A 27,487-nucleotide genomic window follows, 5' to 3' on the forward strand; every position below is an offset into this window, starting at 1 on the left:
ACTTTTCTAACACCATCCAAAAAAGGGCAGCAGAAAACGTGAAACGCTGGTCAAATGAGTCAAACTGGCAAACCAAAGCTTTATTTTTTGTTTAAAGTCTTTGCTACAGTACCTAGGACTGCACTTCTATACATAATTAACAATCATTCCTGAAAGATCTGTATTTGGCACCAGTTTGTGTTTACCTCAAACACTTGTGGGGAGGATTAATTTCAAATCAAATTTGGTTTTTCAACAAAATAGGAGCTGCCATCATGAAGGCAATTAGCTGACTTATTGGAGAAGCTTAAAAACAAACAAACAAACAAACAAACAAAAAAACCCCAAAGTCCTTATCTAAACCAACACATTACAGAGAGCTCCAAAACAGAGGTCAAACATTAAAAGGCTGATATAGGCTTAAGTGGTTTATAAAACCTATAAAAAAAGACTACACCAGCAAATATGCCCTTTCAGTCCACATGGTTTAGAAATTAATGCAGGGAGCAACACTCGTTAGCTGGAAATCTTGTCATGGGAGAACCACACATATACCAACAGGAGTATCCAAAAATCAAATGTTAAAATGCTCCAATTCCCAATCCACATAAAAGGAGAGAGATTCATAGGAAGGTTAAATCAATCCATGAAATCATAATTGGTTGGGCAGTTCGAACTTCCCCCAGCAACCACTATTCACTCATACACACTGGCTCACGTGTACACAGCTCAATCCCATTCAAATTCCTCAATGGAATAAAAGGATCCCAGGCTCTATAGAGTCTTTCCCTATCATGCAAGAAATTATTCTGGCTGTGCTTTAATCACCATCATGTATTACTTCAGCCACAGAGTACCAGGCAGATTAAGTAGAAATGCACAGTTTTTAGCTCATCATCTCTGCAGAAGTGTTTGAGAGGCTCAGTTCCCGGAGAGTTCTGGGTGGGCACGCAGCCAGCCTTTCTTCACGCAGACTCACTGGCCTCTACTGGCTTAATCATGTGGTCCGGTTTGTTGCCAGCAGCGTAGTGATCCCACATCTGAAGATAAAGCCGCTCCAGGTCCATTGTGTACTGTTTCGTGTTGAACAAAGGACTGGATATTCTCTGCTTCCAGACTTTGCCACGTATTTTTTTCAGGCTACAAAAAGAGTTACAGCAGTCAGGAGATGTTCCAAACACTTCTTAATATTGTTTACTTTTGAAATCGACTATTTTCAGCTAACCCAGAACTGCCCAAACAACTGTTTCAAGAATACCACCTCCAATTCCACCAAATCCACGTTGCTGTTTCATCCCCTCATCGTTTCTGACACAGACCAGCATGACCCACTTCAAGTCAGTAGAGCTGCGACACGAACGCACCAACTTGCTGCACTATCTGTCCTGTGGTAATTTTTTACAGCGCGATTTTAACTCGCAGTAAGTGACAAACTGCTTAATCTTCAATTTAAAAAGAACAAAAGGTAAGCTACATTGCACTTTTTACATGAGCAATTTCTTCAGAACAGGTAGCATTATTACTCAGTTCGGAGCGCTGTTAAGTTTACCGTAAAAGCAGAAGCTGAGTTAACTGCAAGACACGAAACCTCTAACTGAGGACTGCTTAGCTATTTTAAATATTAAGATATCTGCGAGATTAAAACGACTGATAAGTCTCAGCACTGTGCCCAAATACAGCACTTGACACACTCGATGTTACTACATGACACATATAACGTTGCTTACTATTCCAGGTCAGTTCCCAGTTTCACAGCAATATCCTCGTACTCCTGTCTACTTTTTGCAATGAGCTCGAGACAACCCAGGCAAGTAAGCTGGGAGGCAGCAACTCGGGATGCAAGAGTCTCGCCTGAAAAAAAAATAAATAATTAAGTATCAAGAGTAAGCTTATCAAGAGTAAGCTTATCAAGTAACGTACTGCAGCGTATGAGTTACTTTGCTTCTATAAGAGGCAACAAAGTTTGCTGGGCTTTCTGTTTGTTCTTAAAAAATTAATAATATTCAAACCCGTCTGTTCTAGGTGGGTTCCCCGCTGTGTTACCTGGCATAGTGACCATTGGAGTCCCAGCCCAGAGGACATCCATCCCAGTTGTGTGCCCATTGCAAAGTGGAGTATCTAGACAAACGTCAGCCAATTGCCCTCTCCTCACATGTTCTTCTTTGGGGGCAACTGGAGAAAAGATGATTCGGTTTTGGGAAAGACCCAAGTTTTGTGCGTATTGCTGAATATTAGGTTCTCCTACAGCCGGGAAACGTAGCAGCCACAGCACGCTGTTTGGAACTCTTTTTAGGATCTATAACAAAAATAAAGAAGCAAATACAGAAAGTTCAGTCAGAAACATTTCCTTTTCCAAACATGAAATTTCCACATACCAAAATGAAGCAAAAGGCGTAATCATTCAATACTTTAATCTTCTGAGGCATAGAGCAGGAAAAGAACAGATCACCACTTCAAGTGGGATAACTGGGATTGCATTTCTAATCCCACTGAAAGAGACATCAACTCTGAGCTATGAACCCTGATAGTTCATAGAGCTTAGAGAGTAAGCCTTGAAATTTATGATCACATTTATTTATAGGCCCATTCTATGGAATATAAAAAGATTACCCCTCAAGTAATTCTCAGCAATACACTATAAACCGGATCTTCATACAGATCCTCAGTGCTCAGATCTATCAATCTACCAAATGCCAAGGCCAGTTATGACTTAATTGTACAGACTAGGGAAGACCAAATTTCACAATGGAGTATGAGCACGTTTAAGCTGTCCAAGATGTAATTTTTTCACTGGCTAGAAGCACAGACGTGATTTGCAATCCATCTAAAAAATTCTAAATTCTATTAAGACTAAGTCCTGCAACATAAGCACCGTAAGGATTCAAACAGCTCAGGGTCAATGTTTTCCACAGAACAGTTACAGTTTTAACTTGTATGAAGTTTCAGCTAACTTGAACAGACCAGCTACGTTCCATAGGTCTGACCTTAGATTTCGTATTAGATACAGATACTCACATTAGCCCACATCTGTAAAGTGGAAGGATCAATCTTATACAGCTGATTAAAGTTACAGTATACAACAGCATCCTCTGGTAAGCCATACTGAGAACGGGTAGTAACAATTATAGTTCGTGGCACTTCTTCGCCAGTTGCTGCTTTGTTGTTAATCTAAAGGAAAAACAAGAAAACCAGCTATTGGAACACTGACGTTGCAGGAGACATGCCTATACCCTGTGAAACCGGCCTGAGATGCACTGCAACATTTGTTATCATCCTAAGTTTCTGTAAGCATATCTTTAGTTTTATTATACAAAACCAAAGTTGTTTACTTACCCATAACAGGAATTTAACTGGTATGCATACACCTTTGTGGATGCCACAATGTTGCAACCACCAAGGCACAAAACACTGGGCAATTTCATGCCCTTGCTCTATCTCCCTGAAATTCCAAGTAACTGGAATAATTGGAAAGAAGAATCATAAAAAGAGGCATTATACACAGACTCCTCCCCTCCTTGAGGTCATTTCATTTCCTTGAGACCAAAACTGAAATTCAATGAATTCTTCAAGGAAGAATAAAACAGTATTTAGAAAGCAAAGGGTTTGGGTTTTTTTTGTGGTTTGCTTTTAGAGTTTTGGGGGGGATTTTTTTGTCTGCTTTTTTTCATTGGTGCGGGGTTTTTTTTTGTGTGCTTTTTAAGATATAAGACAACCGGCACAGAACAGATAGTCAAGACTTAAGACACAGACTAATACGTAACTGACAGACTGTAATGAACTAGCTGAGAGGGAAATGATGAAAATCACACTATAAGAGTTATTTATGGACTTTCAAAAAACAACAGATCTTACAGCCTTCACAAAGAATAGGAATATGCTAATAAAAACCAGCAGAGGATGAAGCCAGGATAACCAGAACACCATGCAAGAGTCTCGAGGATTAGTAAAACGCAATTATGATTTTTAATTATTTTTTTAATGATGACAGGCAATGGTGGAATCAAACATCAGTACAGATAGGGCAAAAACAGGTACTTTGAGTCTTTTTCTTTTTATATATATTTTACATACATATATATTTAAAATTTATCTCGGGGCAGCGCAGCCAGCCAAAGTAAGCTTACTGTTGACAAACTTGACATGAATGACAATGACTGTGTCACTGACTCCGTTAGAAGATGCCCAAGGTAATTTGGTTCAACAAAAGTTTGTAAAAGTGCTATTTATCCAGGTCACTGAGACCTCAAAAACACAATGCCCAATTCTCACTGACCTACGCCCAAAAGTGGCTGATAGCAAATTAGAACAAGCACAAAGAAGGGTTATATTAGTGCAACCAGAAGACAGAGAAATCCTGTTTTAAAAGTGCATCGACAGACAAGAATTCTATTATTCTCGGGGGACAACAATTTCAGAAAAAAAAAAACAAACGCTAGCAAGCTTTCTGAGCGAACTAAACCATAACCTATTTCCAACTTAAAGGGAAGTTTCAGCTGTGAACAAAAGAATTCATAAAATGAAACCAAGGCATGAGATTACGGATAGAGCAGTGATGTCATTTTATGAGACCTTTTGTTATAAAGAGTCTCTTGAAGGACTGTAAACTGAATAAAATTCGTAAGTCAAAAGAGTTATGCCAATGTCAAAACATGGTATTTTTAAAAAGGAAGAAGTATTAAACAAAATCAGTAACTGTCACTATCATTAAAATCCCATGAACTGGTAAGCACTGAGAGGCGGTGGTATAACGCATCATTCAGAAAGATGTAAGAAGATGAATAAACACCGTTGAGATACAGTGGAGTAACTTTGCCTATATTACCCAGTGATTTTTTTGTAAAGGAAAAACAAAACTGAAACTGGGTAACTGCTCACAAATGCCTGGTAGGCTGCAGGCAACAAGCAAATCTGCAGGCAATGAGCAAAGCCTTCAAATTCCAAACAACCAAGTGTCTACTTTATGCAAGAAGATTAAATTTCTTTGAACTTTGGATACCTCTTGATATAACCCCTCTATCTTTGGGGGGAAAGATCATCTTCCAGTACATCTATGGCTTATAACACATTTGTGAGTTTCCTTCAGTATGAGAACTAAACACATCAACATGATTGAAGACTGACATCTGCTTGGAGGCTTTTCTTCCTTGTTACATTAAAACATACAGATATAACATAAAACCCAAGAGAAGAGCGATTTGAAGTGCCTCACCTGAGTAGTTGCTAATCCATTACTGATGTTGAATCCATTGATAGTTATCTGAATTTGCCCACGATTGATCATCTCAATCACAGCTTCTGCAATTGTGTTCATAGGAATGACTGGCATACTGAGGGCAGCATTGCCGTCTGCATTGTCACAACTGTCAGGACACTTCATCTAAGACAAACCACGTAAGCATGAGAGAAAGTACTAGCTTCAGTCCCTAAGACTGAACACACAGAGCAGTAGCTCTCACCTTAACAATCTTGACATCGGGGAGGCTGTCAAGGAAAGCCTTCAAGTCAATACCATTCAAAACAATTCTGTTGTCATAAATATGACCATTGGACTTGAAATCAATGACTGCTTTTTTCTGTTAAAGAAAAAAGAAAAGTTTTAAAAGAGTTTCAAGATCCCTTACCAAGTACTATACTAAGCACTATTTCATAAAGGCAGATATGGAAAACATCTGCTTTTCTTGACCTATCCTCCTACGTACCTTCAGATGGGGGAACATGTTAGCATGGTCTCCAATAAAGAAAGTGTTTGGCATGTAAGCCAATTTCTCTGAGTACTGCTCAGCCACCTCAACCGGGGAAGTCTCTTTATCTGTGATGATATAATCCATGAACAATGCCCCACTGGTTCCAGGATACCCCAGCCACATCGCCTAAAAAACAAGAAAGCAAGGCTCCAGTCCCAGGTTTATTGCAAAAATAAAGGAAGTTAAAAATCAATGCATTGTAAGTTAAATTTTCCACTTAGAGATTCAAGTTCCTTCTTGTGTTTTATCAACTGAAGAGCAACTGCTAATACCAAACTTTCACTGTCAAGACAGCGAACAGTTAAGGGTGTTCTAAAAATTGATCCCTCAAGGAAAAGGCCAAAGTATCCAACTATGCGCAGGCACAGCCAGAATACTAACCATTAGTGATTAGAGCTTCTCTTAGCTAAAAGACAACTTCTGCAGCCTAGAATGATTCTGATTCAGGCTTCTCCCATTCTCTTTCCATAGGCATTTTAGAAAATCCTTAGTCAAAAAAAATAACTCTGACATTGATCCTGACTTACTCTAACTAGAACTTCCCTAAGCCTGAAGAGATTAAAATGCAACAACTCATTTCCGCAACTGCTTCAAAATACCCTTTCTTTGTTCTCACTAGTGCAAGAGGCCAGTGGTGTACAGGAACTTCACAGAACTAAGGAGTTCTCTTTCAGGACATTCACATAATGCACATTAAACAAACCCCCCAAACTACTCTGCTTCAACACAAGAAACCTATTTGCCTCACATATGCTAAGCCCTAAAAAGTCTTGCTTACTGATCAACATGAGCCTTCAATGCTTGTTGCACTCTGCCAGAAAGAAGAGAGAAACTCTTCCTACTCACAAGTGGATTTTTGGAGATACAGAGACTTCTGACTGAGTTACCTGAATAGGTGCTGGCCTCAGGGCAAACAGCTCATTTCGGGCTCCTTTGGTGTAACCATTCATATTAATGAGAATGTGTATCCCATCCTGATGGATGCGGTCTGCTGCTTTTCCGTTACATGGTATCTGAAGAATAAATAAATACATAAAGAAAAGTTATTTTTGTTTTTCAGTCTTTCGGTAATAAATGTGGTTAGTCAGCAGTGTACCAATCAATAAATGTCCACTGCATAATTTAATTTAGGTGAGATTTAAATCTTGTCACTCCTGGTTTTACAGAGGTAAAAGTCCTCAATTCAATCAAAAAAACCCCAACACCCTGTTGAAGCCAAGAAAAACATATCTTTGCTAGATACAGTTGAAGCAGTTGCTGACAGAAATGGTAAGTGGTACTTGAAGATTGCCTCTGTACATTCTGATACCCAAGGACTGATACCTCGGCGTTGCCAAGCTGACCAAGTCTTGCAGAAAAATACCACAAATGAACCACAGAAGAAACTTCAAGCAACACTGAAAACTGCTTCAGTTCTTGGCTAAATCAAAAACAAAGAAGAGCGGAACTTCACACAAGGTATTACCAATGACTTTCAAGAATGGCAAAGCCTTGGAAACCACAATGTGTCCCTTCCTGTCTAATACTGAAAAGTAAACAATTTTCAACAGTTTTAAATTCCTCCCAAGAATTAATTAATTAGTCACTACCTAAAGCAGATAGAATAAATATTTGATAGATGTCTCTAGTTCAGCAGCAGTAAAACAAAAACCAAAGGCTAGAAACTGAGGCTATCCAAACCAGAACGCCCCCACCACCACCAGTCCTGTAAGGCTAATTAATGATTAAAGCTCCTGTAGCTCAAGCGGTAGATTCCCAAACTACGGTCATACAGAGAAATTCAAACTGAAGGGCAAGAGTAAGCCAATTAACTACTCCGCAGCTACTCCTAACGCTGACTCAAGTCTGCCATTACTACGCATCATGGAAGTACTTCATTTCTGTAAAAAGGGAAAGTTAGTTCACATTTTATAGCAGGGTAAATGCATGCACTTAGGCAGTTGTTTGTCTGAGTAGATAACAATCTGAGTTCCCATCTTAGTTACACTGCTAATGCAATATGTGACAGCAAACTCTTCCTACTCCTTTGACCCTCCAGCACAAATCTCCAGGAGTCGCAATGTAATCTAAAAACATGAGTTTGATGCCTCAAGAACTTTAAATAAGAAAACTCGGTGTATCACTCTGGGCAAAGGAAAGAATTTTTCCTAGACACCTGTTTGTGCAACAACAAATATGAAATTGCTGCCACGACCAAGGGCTTTCAAAATTCACAGCTGCAAAAGCTGGGGGTGGGGAACGGCCTTCCACAAGCATAACTGAAGCTCATTATTCCAAAAGAACATTTTAGGAGATCGGCTTTGCAAAATCCATCTCAGAGAGCAATCCTGCTGACATCAATTTAGCTTTCTTACATATGAGAGCAGGTTATGACCAACATGATGAGTTTAAACACTACCTGCAAGTTTTACCTATCACGTGATCTGGGACTGTCCAAGAGCCAATCCAGATCCATTGTTAATGTACACTGATTATCCCATGTTGCTTTAGGGCTTTGCCAGTTATCTTGAGATGGTATAACAACTCCCTGACTTCTGTGTCTACTCAAATCCCCATCAGTTTTCACATGGAACTTGAAAAAAAAAAATCACAAACCACCTGTAAACTACCAAAACAGCCTTGTGATAGAGGGGCAAAAATCCCCCCATTAATCATTAAGCCTCCGTCCTGCTTCACTGGAGTAAAGCAAACCTAAATACATTTGCAGTTGTGACATCTTAACTTATCTAGGATATTTACATATGGCTATTATCTTAAGACCTAATGGAACAGTTATTCGATATTGCTAATATTACTTTTTAATAATCACACAGAGGTCATGCAATAACCACTGCATCCCAGGTAAGGCACAACGCCAATACGTCTACAAACTGCAAAATTCTTGAGACGAAGATCAGCCTGATTCAAGAAATGATTGCAACTAAAAATCTCAAACTACAGGCTGATCTCTTTCTTCATTCAGGTTTGCTAAAAGGTTTAAGCATCAAAAAAGCTCACCTGAGATAAGTCAATGAAATGATTTGCTTCAGCCATCACTTTTACACGGAAGTTTGTACCATCATCAGGACTCAGAGCGTAACAGAATACCTAGAACATGACGCACCAAAAATCGAGTATCTGCAACAACTTGCCAACAAAATAACTTGTCTATAAGACATATGGTATTGCGATTTTAAATTACCTGAGGAAAATTACACCTAGTTTCATACAAATTATACTGTATTTATTTGTGTGGTATTTACCTTTTGAGAAAAAAGTAAAAAAAAACAAACCAAAACCGGGGGGTGGTGGACATTCAACACATTTGCACCAGGCCCCACCCAGTTTCCCCCAGTTCTGGTGCTAGAGTATGGCACTGCACCTTGCATGGACATATATACAATGTTCTCATCAGTGCAAGGAACAGTCATTTCAACAAATGGATTTGCATAAGCATTACATTCTCTAAGAACACCTTTTACAAGACACCTTTGAATTCTTTATTAGCGAGAATCATGACTCAGGTTGGACAGGCAAGCTAAGCATTGGGGAAGCATTTTAACAGATTCTTTAAACAGTGACCAGTTCCCTCCAATTAAGAAACTGAAAATATATCTGAGAAACTCAAGGTTGACAGGTTATGTAAGCAGGCACCTTTAGCTAACCCAGCACATATAGATATAAAACAAATAGAAACAAAATTCAGAGAATTTATGATCTTGCAGGACAAAAGCATGGTTTTAGTAAAATAATAGATGACTTCTATTTAGTATTTAAAATAAGCTCTGTAGAGCTTTATAAATCCAGAACAAGAAAGACCTCCCTTTGTCCTGAGCTGATTCAAAGTTAAATGGTATATTCTCCCCACACCCGATGTACTCAGACCACCAATCTAATTGTTTCATGAAAAAACCTGCTTCACAGTCACGCTTCTGATAATTCAAGCATGCAGCTTTGCCACAAAGATTTCAGATTACAACGACTTCATGTCCCGGTTTGAGGTAAAACAGAACCAACTTCCTGTTCAGTAATTTTATTTCTTAGCTAGGCCTCTTCTAACTCTCTGAAATTAACAGCATGTTGTCCTGAAAACGGTTTGTTCTCAGAGTGAGAAGACCAACGTCTATGGTTTGTGCCAAGGCATGGTACCCAAAGAGGCTCTTGCTTATACTCATTGCTGTAACAACCCAGGTCAGCTCATTTCATTATTTGCCCCATTGAAGGGTCGGAAGCAGAAAAGCGTAGAGGGGTCCCACCTGCAGGGAGAAGCGGACAGGACAGGGGACCCAAAACTGACCAACAGGGGTATTCCATCCCACCTGCCCCACGCTCAGTACAAAAGCTGAGGGATCAAAGGGTCAACGCTCTTTCTTCAATGGCCGACATCTGAGCAGGACCCTGCCTGTTCATCTGCCTTTGATCCCGATCCATGTGTCCTGACTCCATCTGTGGAACCCAGTTCCCACCCGTCGCTGAGTCCAGCCTGGGACTTCCCCAGTGCCTGCCAGTGACGTCATCCTGGAAGCTTAATACGGTTTTGTATACACTGTATCTATTTCATTATTTTCCTTTTTATTTTATTATTATATTTCAGTAAAGTAGTTTAGTTTCTTCTAAGCTCATAAATCTCTTTAGCTCTCCTCCTCCTCTCTTGTGTATGAGAGGTTGGGGGAGAGCATCTGTCACTGGCCATTGGCCAATTTGGCCAAAACCACAACACTTCATGACCAGCAAAAAGCAACAAAAACAAACAGAACGGGTTGATAAGCAAAATTCTCATGTCTTGGAAAACAGGTAATTTAAACAGTCATGGGGCAAATAACGTAACTAGGGATTAGTTCTATTTACAGCCTCAATCCCTTACCATGATACCCAAATATAGCTGTGACTGTCTTTAGCATTGCTAAGTTGTATACACTCCTCCTGAAGTAAGTGTAGTGTATAATTTCCTTTTGAAAAAGCAGTAGCCAAGCCAATTTGAAGTTCCTGTTTGTAATTCAGGTATCCCAGAGAAAAATACATGTAAAAAAAACAGCAGCAGAGACTGAACAAAAACCAGATACCTATTTGTAAATCGGAAGTAACCAGGCAGTAGTAGCTTGATGTTGAAACACATCTACTTCAGAAACAGCTGCTGAAGCTTAAAAAAAAAAAGTTTTCCATGGGCCACAAATCCTATCTACAGTAATTCTAAGGACAGGTATCTAATTAGCCTACCTTCTAAATAACACTTCATATCAGTAAAGGAGGATGACTCAGGATGGATAACTCTTCAACTGATTAAAAAAAGCCTGCTAACAAAAAAAAAAACACCACCAAACAAAAAACCCAGAAACAAAAAAACTTGCCCTTTTCCCTAGTTTACCTCTCTGCACCAAGAAAAGAAAAAAAAAAAAAAAAGTGTTTAAAGCTTTAAGCATGCCATTTATATTTTTACCTCAAATTTGTCTGGGTTATGCATGCCAGGGATTGACTGCATTAGGTGTGAGGTTGGATGGTTTCCAAAATCGGAGCTCACGTAGCCAATACGAAGTCGACCTTCACTGGCCTTCAAATCCTTGGGATGCTCATATGGTGGCTTGTGAAGAACATTAATCTGTCAAGAAAACATACACAACTGTTTATAAACTCAGGAATCAAAACCAAATGCTAAACAGAGGGACAAAACACACCCATGATTTTGTAGAAATAGCCTTATCCCAGTAAGTGGCCTGTGGGCATCTGTTGTTTCAAACCTGCGTTATACGTACTCCATTGGCACCAAGTGTAATGTCCACAAACTGCGTTACGAGATGTCACGTACCTACATTCAGCCATCACTACTGCAAGTTGACACTTCTGCTTTTCTACCTGTTTAAGCATTCCACCCCTGATAATTAAACACATTGATACCACAACCACTACGACTAGTAAGTTCTCAAACTGCAAGCCAATTGCGACCGGAACAGTACTCCCGTGAAGCACCACAGCATGCCTTCTGCTCTTACCATCACCATCTTCCCCCAGACATCAGCTGGTAGTCACTACCACTGCCAGGATTATCAGGCTATTAAGACAAGCCAGTTTGAAAGCTTAGTGTTATCTTCTGAAGTTTGAGATCCATACATTAGCTAACCAGACCCTTCCACTGGCTGACAGCATCTTTTCAATTATAAATGGCAACCTGCTCAAGCAGTCCATCTCAACATTCACACGTGCCAACAGCTATGACATTCTGGTTGAAGAGAAAAAGAAGTTGCATTAAATTTTAGTTAAAGAATCTGTCACTGACTGCAACTGCACCCTTGGCAGCTTGAGATGCTGTGCAGTCTCGTGGAAATGGCACGCAATTAAGTAATTAGAGCAAGAGAAGATATGGTTTTGGAAGAATCCATTCTACTGTACACAAAATACTCCAAACCAGAATCACAACGAATACTCAAGTACTTCCTACTGTGAGGCATCACCCCTGCAATATTGCTGCCATCACTGCTAGGCAAATGCATCTGGAAATCCCAAACCCAATCAAACCAAAAGCTCACACATTCGAGCACGGATTCACGAGAGGCAAGGTCAGGTTCCAAGCACTACACATGGTCGAAAGGACCAGATTTTGAGAAATACTATCACACAGCTGCCTGGATCTGTTTTACTGTCAGGAAAGAATAATTTACTCACTCTGCTTTTCCAAAATGCCCCTTGCATGCACTTTGCAAAACTAGATGAGTAACACTATGTCCTAGCTCTCTACAGATCAGTGATTTGGAAACCTTACAAAGGCCAATGCTAACTACATGAGTACTAGATTTTCAGTAGGGGCAGGAAAAACCACAAAGTACTTCAATCACAACTGGTCTATACAAAACCTCCTACCTTGTCCAAACACAGATTTCCATGTCTCTCAGCAATAGCCTTCCTAAAACTGTGAGAAAGGGGATACAGCATGCTGTGATGTGGGTGGACAGAAGGCAGCCTGTTTTTCTCCAGCTGATCAGCTACAATGCTAACCAGCTTCTTCATTCTTTCATCATAGTCTGTCCAGTCACAGACAATCTAGAAAAAGGAGAAATTAAAAGAATATTAGGACAACAGCTTCCTTTGATCTATATCAAATATTTCACAAACTGAGACTAATGCTTCTTCCAAAAATAGAAGAACTTCAGAAATAACTGCATTTACAGAAATTACAGAAGATAATCTTATCTTGTGATTTAAGACTTAAGTCTACTCTTTACGTTTAAATTAGCGATTGGTTGAGGTGATCAAGCCTAGCATTTACTGCAGAGGAATCCTAAGAATTACAATCAAAGCCTTGTCTTCCTCACCTGCAAACAGTGGGCCAAGTTGCAGTAGGCATCTGGGAAATCAGGTTTCAGCTTTAGAGCAGTGCGGTAAGAGGCAATGGCTTCTGGTATATTCCCTGAATCCTGTAAAGACACAGAAATGAGTCAGCAGATAAGAATATACTCGGGGTAAATACTCACAGTGCCCCATCATGCTCTAAGAACGAATCATGCGCATGTGCTACCTTGTGAATAGAGGCCAGGTTGCTGTGAGCATCAGCAAAAGCTGGGTTTATCTGAATGGCACGGGTGTAGCACTGCAGAGCTCCCTGAACATCCTGCATCTCCTTCAAAGTATTTCCCATATTAGAATAAGCATCTGCAAATGTTGGGCTGATTCTGAGAAATAAAGATAATATATGTTATGAACAATAAAAGCTCTTCCCCCAATGAGGAACCATACTCTCACCCAGACTTTTCAGTTTGCAAAGCAACTATCTGAATGAAAATATGCTACTGTAAGTCACTTTCTGTACATATCTATGGCACACTCCTGTTATGAAAGGCTGGCACTATTACAGATAATATCCATTTACCTAATAGCCTCTTTGTAATGCATCAGAGCTTCCTGTAACTTTCCTTGCTGTTGCAGAACACTTGCTAAATTTGAATGTGCAGCAGCAAACTCTGGAAAAACCTGGAAGAAAAAGAAGCGAATCTGTCTCTCAAATGCCCCGAGTAGACCATATAAAAAAAAAAAAAAAAAACCTTGTGCATTTCTTACTTTTCTTTTTATATGACACAGGTCTCTGAACAGATGTTCCTCCACTTACAACCAAAGAGGGAAAAAAATCCTATGTCATATTACACATTCCCAACTTTAATTGCCCACCTCTCCCTCACCACATTCAACTGTACCTCAAGAGCTTTCCGATAAAGACGGACGGCTTCCTCAATATTCCCCTGTTCCCGTTTGATGTTTGCGAGATTGTTGAGAGAATCTGCATGAGTGGGACAAAGTCTAAGAGCTGTATTGTAGCATTCTTCTGCTTCCACCACCTTCAAAAAAAGGGATACTGTTAATATGGTAATATTTGTTGTAAGAGCACTGTTTACAAGAAGTCATTATAGAATCACTTTTAGCAGGCTGAAGGTGGAATTTCCTGAATTATGCTTCCTTATGACTGACTGTAACATCCCATCTTAATAAAGCTGGTGACATCTGGTGTCTACAATAAACATTCACCGTACTTGAAAAAAATTTTAAAAGCAAAAAAAATGCACTCCTTACACTGCCTTTCTCCTTCAAGGCATTGGCCAAGTTACAATAGGCATCAGGGAAATGGGGTTGCAGTTCAATAGCCCTCCTGTAGGTGTCTATTGCCAGGTCTATTAGTCCTTGCTCATAATACACACAGGCAAGGTTGCCGTGCACAACTGCGTGATTTGGACTCAAGCTCAAGGCTCGTAGATAAGCTGCTACAGCTCTGTAAAAAAAAAGAAAAAAAAAGAGAAGGTAAACAATCATACACAGAGGAGCAAGTTTATTTATTTCGGTCATAAAAACAACATACATTTTTAAAAAGCAAACTTCAAGGGATATGTACTATTAACACACACAAATCTGTCCTGTAAGATGTTACCAAAAACGCAGAAGAGTACTGCCTGAACTGATGCCCAAACAAGGGATGAATTATTATTCTTCATGTTATTTTAAAACTATGCTGAATTCTGTAATGAATAACAGACTATTAGAAATACTTCATAAAGCAGGAATGTTTTCTTTCCACCTGATGCTGTACAGTGATCGACGTTAAGTCTTCTGGAAAAAAAGTAAAGCTTTCATCTACTTTTTTTAAAAACACTTCATTACTAAGATCAGCAAGAGACCCTTGCTCCATTTTGTTCACTGTTTATTATTCCATTGTAACAACAGTATCATATTATTACTTGTCTTTATTCTCTCCACTAACCTAACACATGTATCATACTTTACTTATACATCAAACTTCACTTTGTTCAAAAGTGAGACCTTGAATGATATGCTCCTATAGGACTATATAAACGACTGATGTATTAAGATCAGATTGCTAGAAAAATCTCAACAGTATACATAGATTTTACATCACCTTCTTGAGAAATTACTACAATGATGAGGAGACACACCTGTTTGGCCCAGTAATTCGTGGTTAAAACAGGAATCACTGAATCATTTACACTGCGTGCAACAAAACTAGTTAGAATAATTAACCTGTTCCCTGCAAGCTTTTATTAAATTTGGAACCCCAAACCACAGCTACTAAAATTGTAATCCACGTAACAGATGCAATATGGTACACTGCATATAAACAACAAAGACTGGATCTTCTTCCAGAAACAAAAGTAAGATTTGTGTATCAGATCAGAGGTCTTAAAACAAGTTAGTTCAAAGAGACCGCAACAGTACGACAACTCCATGCAATAACATGATGCCGACACATAACAAATACAGAATATTCAATCAGATGATTAGCTGAGTTTCAGCATTTCGGCTTGTCTTACACAGAAAATTTTAGAAGAGAAACACTTGTAGATCATGTCCTGAATTACATAACGAAAACAAAGAACTCAAGGGTTGACGCCTTTCTCAGACACCCTATCTTCCCCTGTCCCCAGCCTTAATTTCAAGTCTGTTTTCATCAATACCTTCAGAAACTCTCATTTTAAATTATTAAGTACAGGAAAGTAACATAAAGGAATACATTCCACAGGATTTTTTTTTTATTTTTTTTTTAATTCCAGTAACCTGCTCTGTATGCATTTTAAAGCCATTTGCTTGCTTAGCTTACAGAAGTCTTTGCTGTACTGTCCAAAGAGGTTTACATCAGGAACTTAATTTGTATCAATACATCTGACAGGCCACTGACGGAGCGACAATATTTATCTGCTTACCTGTCAAATATCCTTGCCTCCTTCAGGACATTTCCAAGATTGATGTAAGCATCCAAAAAATTTGGGTCAAGTGTTACAGCCTGAAAATATTTTTGAAATAACATTTTTTAGCATTAACACAGAAACATTCTCTATGAAACCCAGCTGGTTTTTTTTAATTTGACAAACCCAACTTATAAGCATCTAAGACTTTATCAATAACCTAGTAAAGAAAGAAAACTTGATTATAAAAATCAGAGTATCAAAGTTATTTATATTTATCTGTAGAAACGACAGCATACACTACCTTCAAATTTAGTCATTTGCTTACCTAGTCAGTTGCAACTACTGCAGAATAAAGTGTTCAACATTTATTTCATGTTAGGCCGATCACACTTCACACTCCTGCCTAACCATGCTATGCTGCCTTTAATTTGTTTTTAGGGGAGAAAACCCTAAAAAACCTGATCCATATCCTTTACCTACTGCAAAATAAGACAGCATTTTAAAACTTTAGCAGCTCATGAAAACAGAGACAGTTTCACAAGAGCAATGAAAGAGCAAATACATCATGCATGTAGCCATTTAAGTAAAAGAAAACATTTTCACTCCCTTTGAAACTAATAAAATGCAAAAAATTAAAGAACCAATTAAGTTGCAGACAATGCAACGATAAGCTACATGTGAACACGTGACGGGCAAGACTCTCACAGTCTTTCTCAAGGGAACTATTACTTCCAAATTAAAATACTTTACAATCTATCACTAACTAGACAGAATAAAAAAAAATCCAAGCAATTATTTTTGTAGCTCTTAAGTCATAAATACCAGGAAGAAACTGTCCACCACATCTTAAATCCGGTTTTAGGTCGCTTTAGAAACTTTAGAGATGAGTACGAACTGAATTAAGATGGTAACTGACTAGAAGGTACCAGACAACTAGTAAATGACAGTAATCTAGAGAACTCTGAAACAGTGGTGAAAAATAATCCTGGAGAAGAGGAATTAGTGTGTCACTTAAAACTGTTTGCCTCAGTTACCCACAGGACAGTAATACCTGAAACAAAAATCACAATGAAAAATGATTTTAAGCAAAAAGTTGTTTCTCTCACACACGAAACACATAAAGCATTATGCCCATCAGATTAGATTTTTAAAAAACGTATTCTGGAAAAGGACTGTAAAACAACTTAATGAATTTTGTTCTATTTGACATGTGTGTGAAGTCCTTAGGGCAATTCTAAACATACCTCTCTAGTGGCACACAGGCAGTCTGAAACATCAGGAAATAAAAAAACCCAAACAATTAACAACTAACAGGCTCATAAGAAGTTCTCTGCTAATCAAAATGTTTCTATCTTCTACAAGCAGGCCACTGCATGTACATTAAAATCTAGGTGAAGCTGAGTGGCTTCGATCGTTACCTTTTCAAAGTGATGAATTGCAAGCCAAATTTCTCCTTGGGCATTGAATACACAGCCAAGATTACTCCAAGCCACTGCAAAGTTTGGTTGAGTCTCAATTGCTTTTAAGTAACAGGCCTTGGAACAGTTAAAGAAGAGAGATACAAGGGAAGGGGAATATTTGTAAAAAGAAAAAAATGAGAAAAAATAATTGTTAGTATGCCTTCTCTAACCAGCCAAAAGTGACCCTGCAGTATAGGCTAGCTTGCGCCAAAACTAATGCGCTGCAAACTGTTGTTGATCCTGCGCCAGCGCAAACCAAAACCCAGGTGCAAGCCCACCATTTTTCAGTTATGCTGATAACAAATTAACACGACTTTAGACACCAGGTCACCACAGAAATCATCTCAGAAATAATTCAAGTAGTTCAGCGGAAATACCTACTGCTCTCAAGTGCATAAAACCCAAAAAATTACTGTGTAACAACTTCGCTGTGAAATAAAATCATTAAACTGTGAAATATTGTAAAACAGACAGAAATTACTTAAAAAAATTAGAAAAACTACTGAAAAAGATGGAGCCATTCTTCGGTCTTAACAGACCCAATCTGTATCTTGTTTCTTCAAATACATTCAATCATTGGCAGCTTCAAAACCTCAAATGACAGGATTGCACGAAGGTTTAGGTCCCTGTAATGCAAGCGCAAGAAATCGCTGCGCATCCTAAACAGCACGGCGCCACGCTATCGCTGCGAACTGCTTTGCTCTATTGATTGCCCCTAGGTCCAGTGAACGGCCAACCAGAATCATTAATCTGCCAGACAGGCCCATACAAAAACTCGCATATTAAATTTGATGTCAGGACTATTAAATGCGTTACAACCCAATTTTATCCAAAAGGCTACTGCCTGGAGCTTGGGCAGTCACCCAATCAGAGATTAATCATCTAGTCAACCGTTCACGAGGGCTTAATCGCACGCAATGCGCGTTACCGCTGCGCAGCCTTTGCGCTACTGCAGGATCACAGCGCATCATCAGAAGAGCAGAACGCTGCAATCCAAACAAAGAAGAAAAAAGGAAAAAAATGAACAACCAGAAGAGTTAGAAGCTTTTACTATTAACTATCTCCAATTATTTCTTTAAAAAAATATTTTAATTTACTTTTACTTTATTTCTTTGAAAGAATTTGTGGCTACTAGTATAAAATATTCTTACATTACTTGCTTGTAATTAAATATTTTAAGCTGTTTTCTGAAGCCACAAGACAGAAGATTCAGGCATGGAGGCAAATGGTTTTGCTGTGGCAGTTACAAACCCGTTACCATATTTCTCATCATGTGACTTTTCGGTGCGTTCCTTGCTGGAAGAGGAGGAGGAGGTGTGTGTCTGCCCTAGATCCAGGCCTCGAGCTCCCTTCAGCGAGGCACCTTACGCATGGAATAGGAGGTTTCACCCACCTGAAACCTTCTAAATACAATATCAGTGGTGAAAAACCAAAAACAAGAGAGAAAATAAAACAAGATCATTAGTAAGAGTTCAACAAAGCAATTGCATTTTTTTGGATATGTCTTTAACACATGGGAATGAGGACAATCTGTCTGTAACAAGGGAGACATGCAGAAGGGAGAGGGTTAATCAGGGCAATTGCATACAGCAGGGACTTTTTTCGGTTTGGTTTTTTTTTTTGGAAGAAAGGCTCTGAAATATCTACAAAGAAATTAAATTTTAGTTCAAACTGTAAGGAATCTGCTGGCTTGATCTTTTAAATGGACTGATAACCAAAGAAACACATTGCAATTTACTCAAGATGTTTTTCCTCGTTTATTAAGTTCTCACAAAACGGAACAACACTTTCAAACTAGGTGTCTCCAGAGCTCTGAAACAAAGAAGTCAGCAACCTAAGGCAGGCGCAGTGTCTTGGCCTATACCAGTCACACTAAAGCTGCAGTGAAGTGCAATTCATGTTAGCTGTCCGCTTGGTGGGCTGAGAACCAAGTGTCTCAAAGACTGTTCAAACTCTAGATGCTGCTACAAAATGTTTTCAACCTGGATGTGACCAAATCAATTAGGCCGCCCTACGATGGTACGCACATCCAAGTTGTCAAGTGAAATCAAAAAAATAATGAACTTTGAACCTGCACTCCCATTACCCCATAACCCTCCCCGAATTGTTGCAGCCAAACAGACAGCTACGCTGTTCATACACTCCACTTTTTAGCATGCGCGTGGGGCTTGGAGTGACAGACGTGGAGTCCAGAGTGTTTCCGATTTCTCCACACTCCTCACCCCTGCAGCGCGGACGCGTAAGGTGGCTTGTAACAAGACAATTTCTTTGTGCAATCCAAATTTTAACATGCCAAGAATTTTAAACTCATCTTGGTGTTCGAATTCTCAGTTTAGGAAACACAAGACTGCTAGAAGCCACCTTTCCACTACAGCAAGTTTTCTTTCGATCAGTTCATTTCCCAAACAAACCAGCTTTGTCCTCCTGATTTCTTTATTTTGGGGGAGGGGAGAGGGAAGACATGAAGAAAAGATATTCGGGGAGTTCGCATACTGCAGCTATTGATCATTTACTAGCCTTTCTTCCACTATCAAGGGAAGGGAAAAGTTAAAAGAATAAAAATCTTTAAAAGCCAATATTACAAGGTAACATTTGGATAAGTTTCTTCTCCACTTACAAGCCACAAAGGACTTTAGAAGAGCAGCATTTTCAATAGCACCTGCATCGTACAGGGATCTTGAGCTAATCACAGGCTCTCTGCTTGGCACCAGCAGGCAAGCCTCAGATTTGAAGGACTGTTACTTATTTCCAGATAAGAGCATGATGGAGCCCCTGCCCAATACTTCAGAATGGTATCAGATAGTCTAGTTCAGCAGAAAGGCTTGGTGGTGTTCCATTTCTTGACTTAAACCAACTTTTAAACATGGACATGCCATATCTTGCCCTGCAACTACTCTGGGGTGTTTCAGTGCCTTCAGTTTTCAGCAGTTTCTCAGACTGTCTGTAGATCAACGCAGATTTGAAGACTTGGTGCAAAGTTCAAGTTTTCAAAACACTGACGTTTACATGTATTCTACCCAACACCTACCTTGGCTTCTTCCAAGCGACCCAGGGCTTTGAGCAGGTTCCCCAGGTCACTACGAACACAGTACAAGTCCTGAAAAATCAAAGTCACACTATCAGCTTCCGGACTTCAGACGCCCCAAAGGTCTTCACAGAGAATTTGCAAAGAACATCCGGGTCCTCCATAGCTTATTTTACAATCTCAATAAACACGACACTAATGCAAATTAACTTTTTTAACCTAACATTACAGTCAAGAGATAATCTTAGTCATTTTAGTACTGTAAAAATACAACCATGAAGTAGTAGAAGAGAGAAAGTAATGTTTCATACAATTCCTTTTTATACAGAAATATTATAAAAAAAAAAGAAAAATACTGCCCCCCCCCAGCACTTTAATTTCTTTTGTTACACGTAAGTATTCAAAGCCCCTTTTTTTTTTGTTTTTAAAGCATAACTGCAGGCCTGTATTCTTAAGTTACATGACGTCTTTTAAATAGATTAAATACAGTGATTTTGCTTCCTGTATCCCCCAAAGCAATTTTTCCTCCCTGTTTTTCACACTATTTGACGCATTTTCAACAGCTTTGCCACATGTTCTTGTTCTTCCATTTGTAACCCCAGCCCGGGCTGCAAATGCATTATCTAGCAGTAAAGGCCACAGAGAACAGGGACACTTTAGTCAGTGCTAATAAAAGAAGTTTCTAACCCAAACAAAACACCATCTTACAGTATTTCTAACCAGCGCATAATCTCCACTAGTCACACAGCTCAGCACAGTAAATTAGACAAGTTCATCTAGGCTGCAGAACAGAGCGAGAAAAGATTCTGAGCTCTTGCTGGACTGACACCAGACTGATGCTGCATCTTAAGTATTTTTTGACAAAATATATGACCAAATAGCAAGCAGAGACCTTCATCATGCTGAGTAGTACTATACAAATTATTTGAGTAAGATGCAAAATAAACAGAAGATATCAGTCTGATACGCTGTTTACTAAAATTGTCAATTAAAACCAGTTACAACCAAAAATCCAAACACCACATCTATTTCATAGGAGTCACTTATAAACAGATACTCACTTTCAGCCTATAAAACATAAAAATAATGCGTCTGTAAACCAGTCCACAGTGGAATGCTAACAAAGGCAACCCTCATCACCATGAAATTTCTGACTTCATAATAAAGTAATACCTGATGATTTTGCAAGATCTCTCATTCAAGTCTGGGCAGTGATTCTCTCACTGCAGTAACACTGCCTTAAAGCCGACAAAGCTAAATATGAAGTTATTCGCTGAAACTTCTGACTTCAGAAAAAAAAAAAAAAAAAAAACAAACAAAAACCAACCACCAAACCTTAATCCCTTGCTTTTCTGTTATCTCAACAATACATATAAGTCCACAACCAGCAGCCCTTACTGTATGGCAATATAAAACTTTTTGTGACAGAAGACTTTCAAAGATCCTTAAGAAAAGTATTAAGTACCCTGTTAAGTTTATGGTGTAGAAGTTAGAGGGAAGGATTATCACTTGTTCCTTCTTTGAAACCTGCTATTTGTGTGTCCTGGGACAATAGTAAAGTATGCAGTTCTATAAAATTAAGTGGTACTTACAGGGTTGTACTGAAGGGCAGACACATATGCCTGGACTGCTCCTTCCATATCACCTGCAGCTACCAGCGCAGCAGCCAAATTAATGTATCCATCAATGAAATCTGGCTTGAGGCGTAGTGCATGTCTATAATGTTCAATTGCTTCTTGTAGCTGTCCACGTTCCTTGTACACGTTGCCTAGATTCGAGTAGGCTTCAGCCAACAGTGGATTCTGTTTAATAGCCAAAGTGCTGAAGTGAGCAGACCTAGAGAAAAGTAGACAAGTTACCAAAAAGCGCACAAAAACCAAACAAACAAAAAAAACCCCACCCTTGACTTTTAGTATTTGCCTGTTTATCTAGTTACTTAATGAACATTCATGCTTAATAGAGCCAAACATACCGACAACAAATCCAGACTTACAGAATTGGCATCTATGTTTAGCTTCTCCTAGCTTAAACTATCATCTCCCCCGTTCATACTTCAGATTCTACTGAAGACAGACAACTCTTACTTAGAATCGGTAGCATTAAAGTTGCCTCACCAAACCTGAACTCAACACACTTGGAGGAAACACGACAGAAATCCTGTGAAGCCTTTTCCAACACTTGTATGCTTTAAGCAATGTTCCACTCGATACTCTTTTCAAGAAGCAGGACATAGCTGACATACGTAGTTGTAAAATTCTGTTGTATCCTCCCCCATTTTACTTTCCCATATCTGAACTGTTATTTACAACTTTATTCAGAAGCCTAATAAAATAAATTTCAGTTAGAGGTTCTTAATTCCTTCACCAGCACAAGCAGATTTACAGCTAGTACAAGTCAAGTTCAAAATGCCTGAGGCACAGAAAGCAATATCAGAAACAGACAATCAGGAAGAACATAGAGACAACTTTCTGATGACAAAAATCCTTAATTAATCATGCCATTTCACAGCAAACAATTGGTCTTGCAACTCAAAAAAAAAAAAAAAAGGCACCAAATAAAACCCCCGAAAAACCCCCAAAACCACAAACCCCGACAGTGCAAGTGGAATAAATAAACAAAAGCCTCTGTTTACACATTAAATACCTCCAGTACACACAAGTGTGGCTGACAGTCCAATATTAATGTGTACTGTATTAAAATAACATGAGAATAATGGCAAGATCTGTTGGTTGTTGTAAAGCTAGTGTTTCCAATTTGTATTTCTCTGATCCTAATAAAATTCAGAAATAACATAATTTCTGACCAGTCCTTACTGCTGCCATGAAGTTAGTCAGTATTTGCATTCAGTATTTAAAAAAAGAAATCAATGTTAGAATAAAACTTTTGTCATCTGTACTCAGTACTATTAGACATGCAAACAATAAAGAAAGCTTGACAGAACACCTCAATTCTCCTACCTGTCCAATCTGCGACACTGGAAGTGAATGGATGATAGTAATAAAAGCACACCAGTATTATCAGGCTCTTGTCTCCAAAGCTGCATGCAGTGTCTCTCTGCTGCTTCAAAGTCTCCTGCCTGATACTCACGATGAGCCAACTCCGCTAACCCTTGGAAGGAAAGCATACGTTTCGTTGGTTCTGGAGAATCACCAAAACATTTAAGGGGGGAAAACAAAAAGTTAGATAATGGGAACAAAAAGAAAAAAAAAAAAAAAAAAACAAACAAAAAACCCCCCACAAAACACTAAAACAGAACAATGTGAAAAAAAAAAGCATACACAACTGAAGGATGAAAATGTTTGAAATTACATAAAACGCTACACTGGCAGTTTGAACTCTCAGATATTCATGTAACAAACTATTACTATGATATTTCTAACATTATCTGTACGAGTCCAGGACTTTATCAGCCAATAACAGGAAACATGCAGATTGTAATGACTGTCAATATCTTTAAGTTAATCGTTTTTCATTAATCTGAAATATATTTACAGAAATTCCTGACATGGTATTGTACTTTGGTTCATAACAGTAGAAGCGCTGCTAACAGAACAATGCCTCTCCTCACTCTCCCCCCAAGACTGTAAATCTTATGCTTTGTAGAATTAAAAACAAATGCTAAAAACTTAATAGGGGAATGGACAGCAGACGAAGACTTCAAAGGACTTGAATAAAAGTTTTGCTGTGCCAGTTGTGAAAGCCCTTTAAAAAAAAAAAAAGGGGAGAAAAAAAAAAAGCAATGCATAACATTCCTTGAATCCTCTACGCTCCTACATTTCCTATAATGAGTAAAAATTCCTTCACAGAAAAAACAAAATTGGCCTTGGAACAATATCTGACAAGGGACAAACATACACTTCAAGGATTATGCAACTGGCCTACAAAAGGAAACATTAAACAAACAGGGTACAGGAAAGGAGGTAGTGCTTCTGGAGGCTTAGCTGTAACGGGAGCGACAAAACGGTTTTAGTATTTAAGATACAATTGTGGAGAACAAAATACTTAAATAAAACACCACCTGTTTTAGACAAAACAGCCTTAAGTGTGAAAAGTAAATAAAATTTCTTACAAAGCACAGTTCTGTACCAAAAAAACACAGAAAAGTGCAGCTTGGAAAAGCCACAACCGTTCATCCTAGAAGGAAGTGTAGACCTTCAAATTCTACCTTTATACCAATGACTCTTACTATTTAAAGGTTTGATTACTGCCAGCATCTCTTATTTTTCCTCCTGAGGTCCAGCATTTCCACTACTCTGCAGTCACTTTATTCTTTATTATGAAACACTTCCCACCTGGACCTAGAGCGTTTTAAAATTTTGCATTTAAATGAAACCTAATACAACTCAATATCTGAGTACATATTTTTGCAGTTATGCAGGACAAAATCCTCTGAGACTCTTTAATTCTTTTGTGAGAACTTTAAAGACAGCAAAATAAATTTCAAAGCTAAAGCAAAAAAACCCAAAAACCACTATCCAAAAGTTTCGACTTAATAAATTCTCATGACCACTTGGAAAAGAAGCTTCCAACCGTTACCTAATGCTACATTTTGCCTTCTTAAGCAAAAAGTGAAACTGAAGTTGCAAGTCCCAGGGCAAGAGAGAAGGTCGCGCAGAAATACTGTCTTTTAACACTCAAGAATAAGAATTGCTAATAAAAGCAAGAAAATAAGCAGAACACTAAAATTTTCTTTCATTTATCAAGTCTCTTCAGAAAACAACCTCACACCCCCCCGCCCCGAAATAGATAAAGCAAATGAATCACTCAGCATAAAATAGCCAGTCATCTACTTCCAAACAAGTATTTTGGAAATGATCCTTGAGAAATTAGCTGAAAAGTAGGAAGTGGACAGCTATACCACAAAGTTCAAAATTTTAATATAAAGAAAACTTTTAACGGAAAGTTGGCTGGAAGAAAAGTTCTTGAACCCAAAGAATCCATAACACAGACATCGATGGTTGCTCACTGAATCCATTTCTAAAGACAATTAAGCGTAGTGAAGAGTCACAGACAGAAGAATCCCTTATCAAGTCTCACATACATGAATTTATGTGCCTAGGCTAATTTGTGCTACAGGCTTTAACGGTGACCTTGGAAAAGCCTAGCATGTGCTATGGCAACCACCCTTCCTGAGACTTCTACTCAACACAAGGAAAATAAAAAATCCCACAGAACTATCACAAATGTACCCCAAGGCCATTTTTTCCCCAAAAAATAACATCCAAGCATGTACCACTTGCTCATGCTCAACCTTACGTTTAAACAACATCTAGGCCCAGGCAGGAGCAGCTGCCACCCCAACCTGGGTGGTGAGGAGGAGCACGCTATCCCCAAGCATGCACATGTTCTTTTCAAGTCCACAGATCAAGGCTGCAAGAGGATGCTGCAGCCTCTGTGACACGCAGTTCCAGCCGAGGAGCAATGAAATACCGTATTGCAGCACTCAGCCTCTCCATCTCTGCTTCTGTATCACTACCCTTTCCCTTTCCATCCCTGTCTCTGCATTGCTATCCCACCTCTTTCTCTACAGATCCTATTTTTAGCCTACTTTCCCCAGACATCGTTTCAGCTTTTCATACTCTTCCTTCCCTCTAGTTACAGAAACCCCGCAAAATCTGGGGGATAAAGCTGTGTTGTCTTTTCATCCTTCCAGTAAGCAAAATACTTCTTTTTCTGGCTCTACAGGGAAAAAAAGTGAGATTCCTCCTTTTCTCTCCCCCACCCCTCAAGTTCTGGATCTGTAAACTAAATGTAGAACAGGATCTTTCTTAGCTAGAACACACTATCTTATTGCCCAGAAAAGCACCGTACTTGTCGGCTACACCACAGAAGATTTGCTCCTTAAGCGTAGTGAGAGATTCTGGACAGCCTACGTAGGTTTTAGGTCAGGTTTTTACCCTCCTTCGCCCTCTACAAAAACGCAGTCACCTGACAGTCGGATAAATATAGAATGAGAGAGCACCGCACTACAACCCATCGCGCCCCGCTTCTCCCGGAGCTGCTCGAAGGCTGCGGCCGGGCAGGACCAACAGGAGGCCGCCGAAGGACGAGTCCGAGCCCGGGCCCGCCGGCGCCCCGAGGCGAGGGGACACCAGCACAAAGGCAGCAGGGGCCGCGCCGGGAGCCACCGCCTCGCCCAGGCCGCCGCTTCTGGAAAGTTCCGCCGGGAGCGGGCCCAACGAGCAGGGAGCGCCGCGCTCGGGGCGAGCCAGCCGCGGCCCTGGGCAAGCGCAGGCCGCCGTGCGGCCCCGGGCGAGGGCAGGGCCCGGCCTCCACAGGGCTGCGGCGCCGCTGGCCTCTGGCGCGCCCGTCCCCGCGCGGCAGGCCACGGTACCTGTGCTGTCGGCCACGTTCCCCACGGAGGTCGCCATCGGGAAAGGGGGCCGGTGACGCTCTGGTGCAGGCAGCAGAAGGGCCGCAGGTGCGGAGAGGCCCGCTCGACTGAAGCGGGCGGCGCAGGACCAAGCTGCCCACGGCCCCGATGCACTGAGGCGGCGGCGGCGGCTCCCGAAATGGCGGTAGCGGAAGCAGCAAATTGCCGAATGGTTGCTGCCGGGACTAGCTCCCCCCGGCAAGTAGTCCGGGCGGAGCCAGCCAGGGGCTTCCACACAGCCCCCGTGCGGCGGATGGACCCCTACCGGAACTTCCTCCGTCTCCTTCCGCCAAGCCTCCCTTCCCTCCGGCGGGCAGCCGCTTCAGCGTGCGCAGAACATCTTTGTCAGCTTAGGTATCCCTCCGCGCAGAGCCGTTGCGACAACCGCAGCGGCACCGCGCGTGCGCAGCCGCCCTCCGCCGTGCGGGTCCCCGCCGCACATCCGGGTGCCGGCGGCGCGGGGGCGGCGTTCCATACGGAATTCCATGCGGAACCCCAGCGCGTGCTTCCCGCGTGACCGAAAATGTCGAATCTCCTTCGAGTAATGAGCCTGCCTGAAGGCTCAAATTACCAAATGTTGATTTCTGGGCCTAATCGCAACTTTAAAATAAAATAATAAAAAAAAAAAAAAAAAAGAAATACGGCATCTGCTAACAGAAGTATTCAGGGTAGTTCAGCACTTATCAAAGCAGTCTGGAGTGAGAACACAGACACCGCGTCCACGCTGTGGTCCCAGAGAAAAACCTTCC

At 40.1% G+C, this 27,487-nt stretch overlaps 1 protein-coding gene across 3 annotated transcripts; it reads right to left on the bottom strand.

Annotated features, from left to right (window-relative positions):
• Positions 1-59: 59 nt before the first annotated feature.
• On the bottom strand, positions 60-27,051 carry OGT (O-linked N-acetylglucosamine (GlcNAc) transferase). Of its 3 annotated transcripts, none has more exons than XM_063345548.1 (22): positions 26,700-27,051; positions 23,323-23,503; positions 21,958-22,201; positions 20,369-20,437; positions 17,299-17,415; positions 15,896-15,975; positions 14,256-14,451; positions 13,883-14,023; positions 13,561-13,661; positions 13,210-13,363; positions 13,007-13,108; positions 12,555-12,734; positions 11,140-11,298; positions 8,721-8,810; positions 6,611-6,736; positions 5,679-5,849; positions 5,436-5,552; positions 5,189-5,356; positions 2,995-3,147; positions 2,023-2,275; positions 1,707-1,830; positions 60-1,119 (listed from the first exon to the last, which is right to left on the bottom strand). In XM_063345548.1, exons 1-22 carry the CDS (start codon positions 26,734-26,736, stop codon positions 945-947), a joined length of 3,138 nt encoding a protein of 1,045 aa, XP_063201618.1. In that variant the 5' UTR covers positions 26,737-27,051; the 3' UTR covers positions 60-944. The 3 variants fall into 3 exon arrangements, with proteins under 3 accessions (XP_063201618.1, XP_063201619.1, XP_063201620.1); XM_063345549.1 differs by having other exon boundaries at positions 23,323-23,473; positions 26,700-27,050; XM_063345550.1 differs by lacking the exons at positions 23,323-23,503; positions 26,700-27,051 and having other exon boundaries at positions 18,599-20,437; positions 21,958-22,038.
• Positions 27,052-27,487: the final 436 nt, after the last annotated feature.

Source organism: Chroicocephalus ridibundus, chromosome 9, assembly GCF_963924245.1.
Source record: "Chroicocephalus ridibundus chromosome 9, bChrRid1.1, whole genome shotgun sequence".
Lineage (NCBI taxonomy): Eukaryota > Metazoa > Chordata > Aves > Charadriiformes > Laridae > Chroicocephalus > Chroicocephalus ridibundus.

Excerpts from the sequence above, each read along its gene's own strand:
- OGT (XM_063345548.1), bottom strand. The coding sequence starts at position 26,736 with ATGGCGACCTCCGTGGGGAACGTGGCCGACAGCACAG. Across the intron at positions 13,662-13,882 it reads TTTATCGGAAAGCTCTTGAG|GTTTTTCCAGAGTTTGCTGC; the intron begins GTACAGTTGAAT and ends TTTTTCTTCCAG. Across the intron at positions 5,357-5,435 it reads CCGATGTCAAGATTGTTAAG|ATGAAGTGTCCTGACAGTTG; the intron begins GTGAGAGCTACT and ends GGTTTGTCTTAG.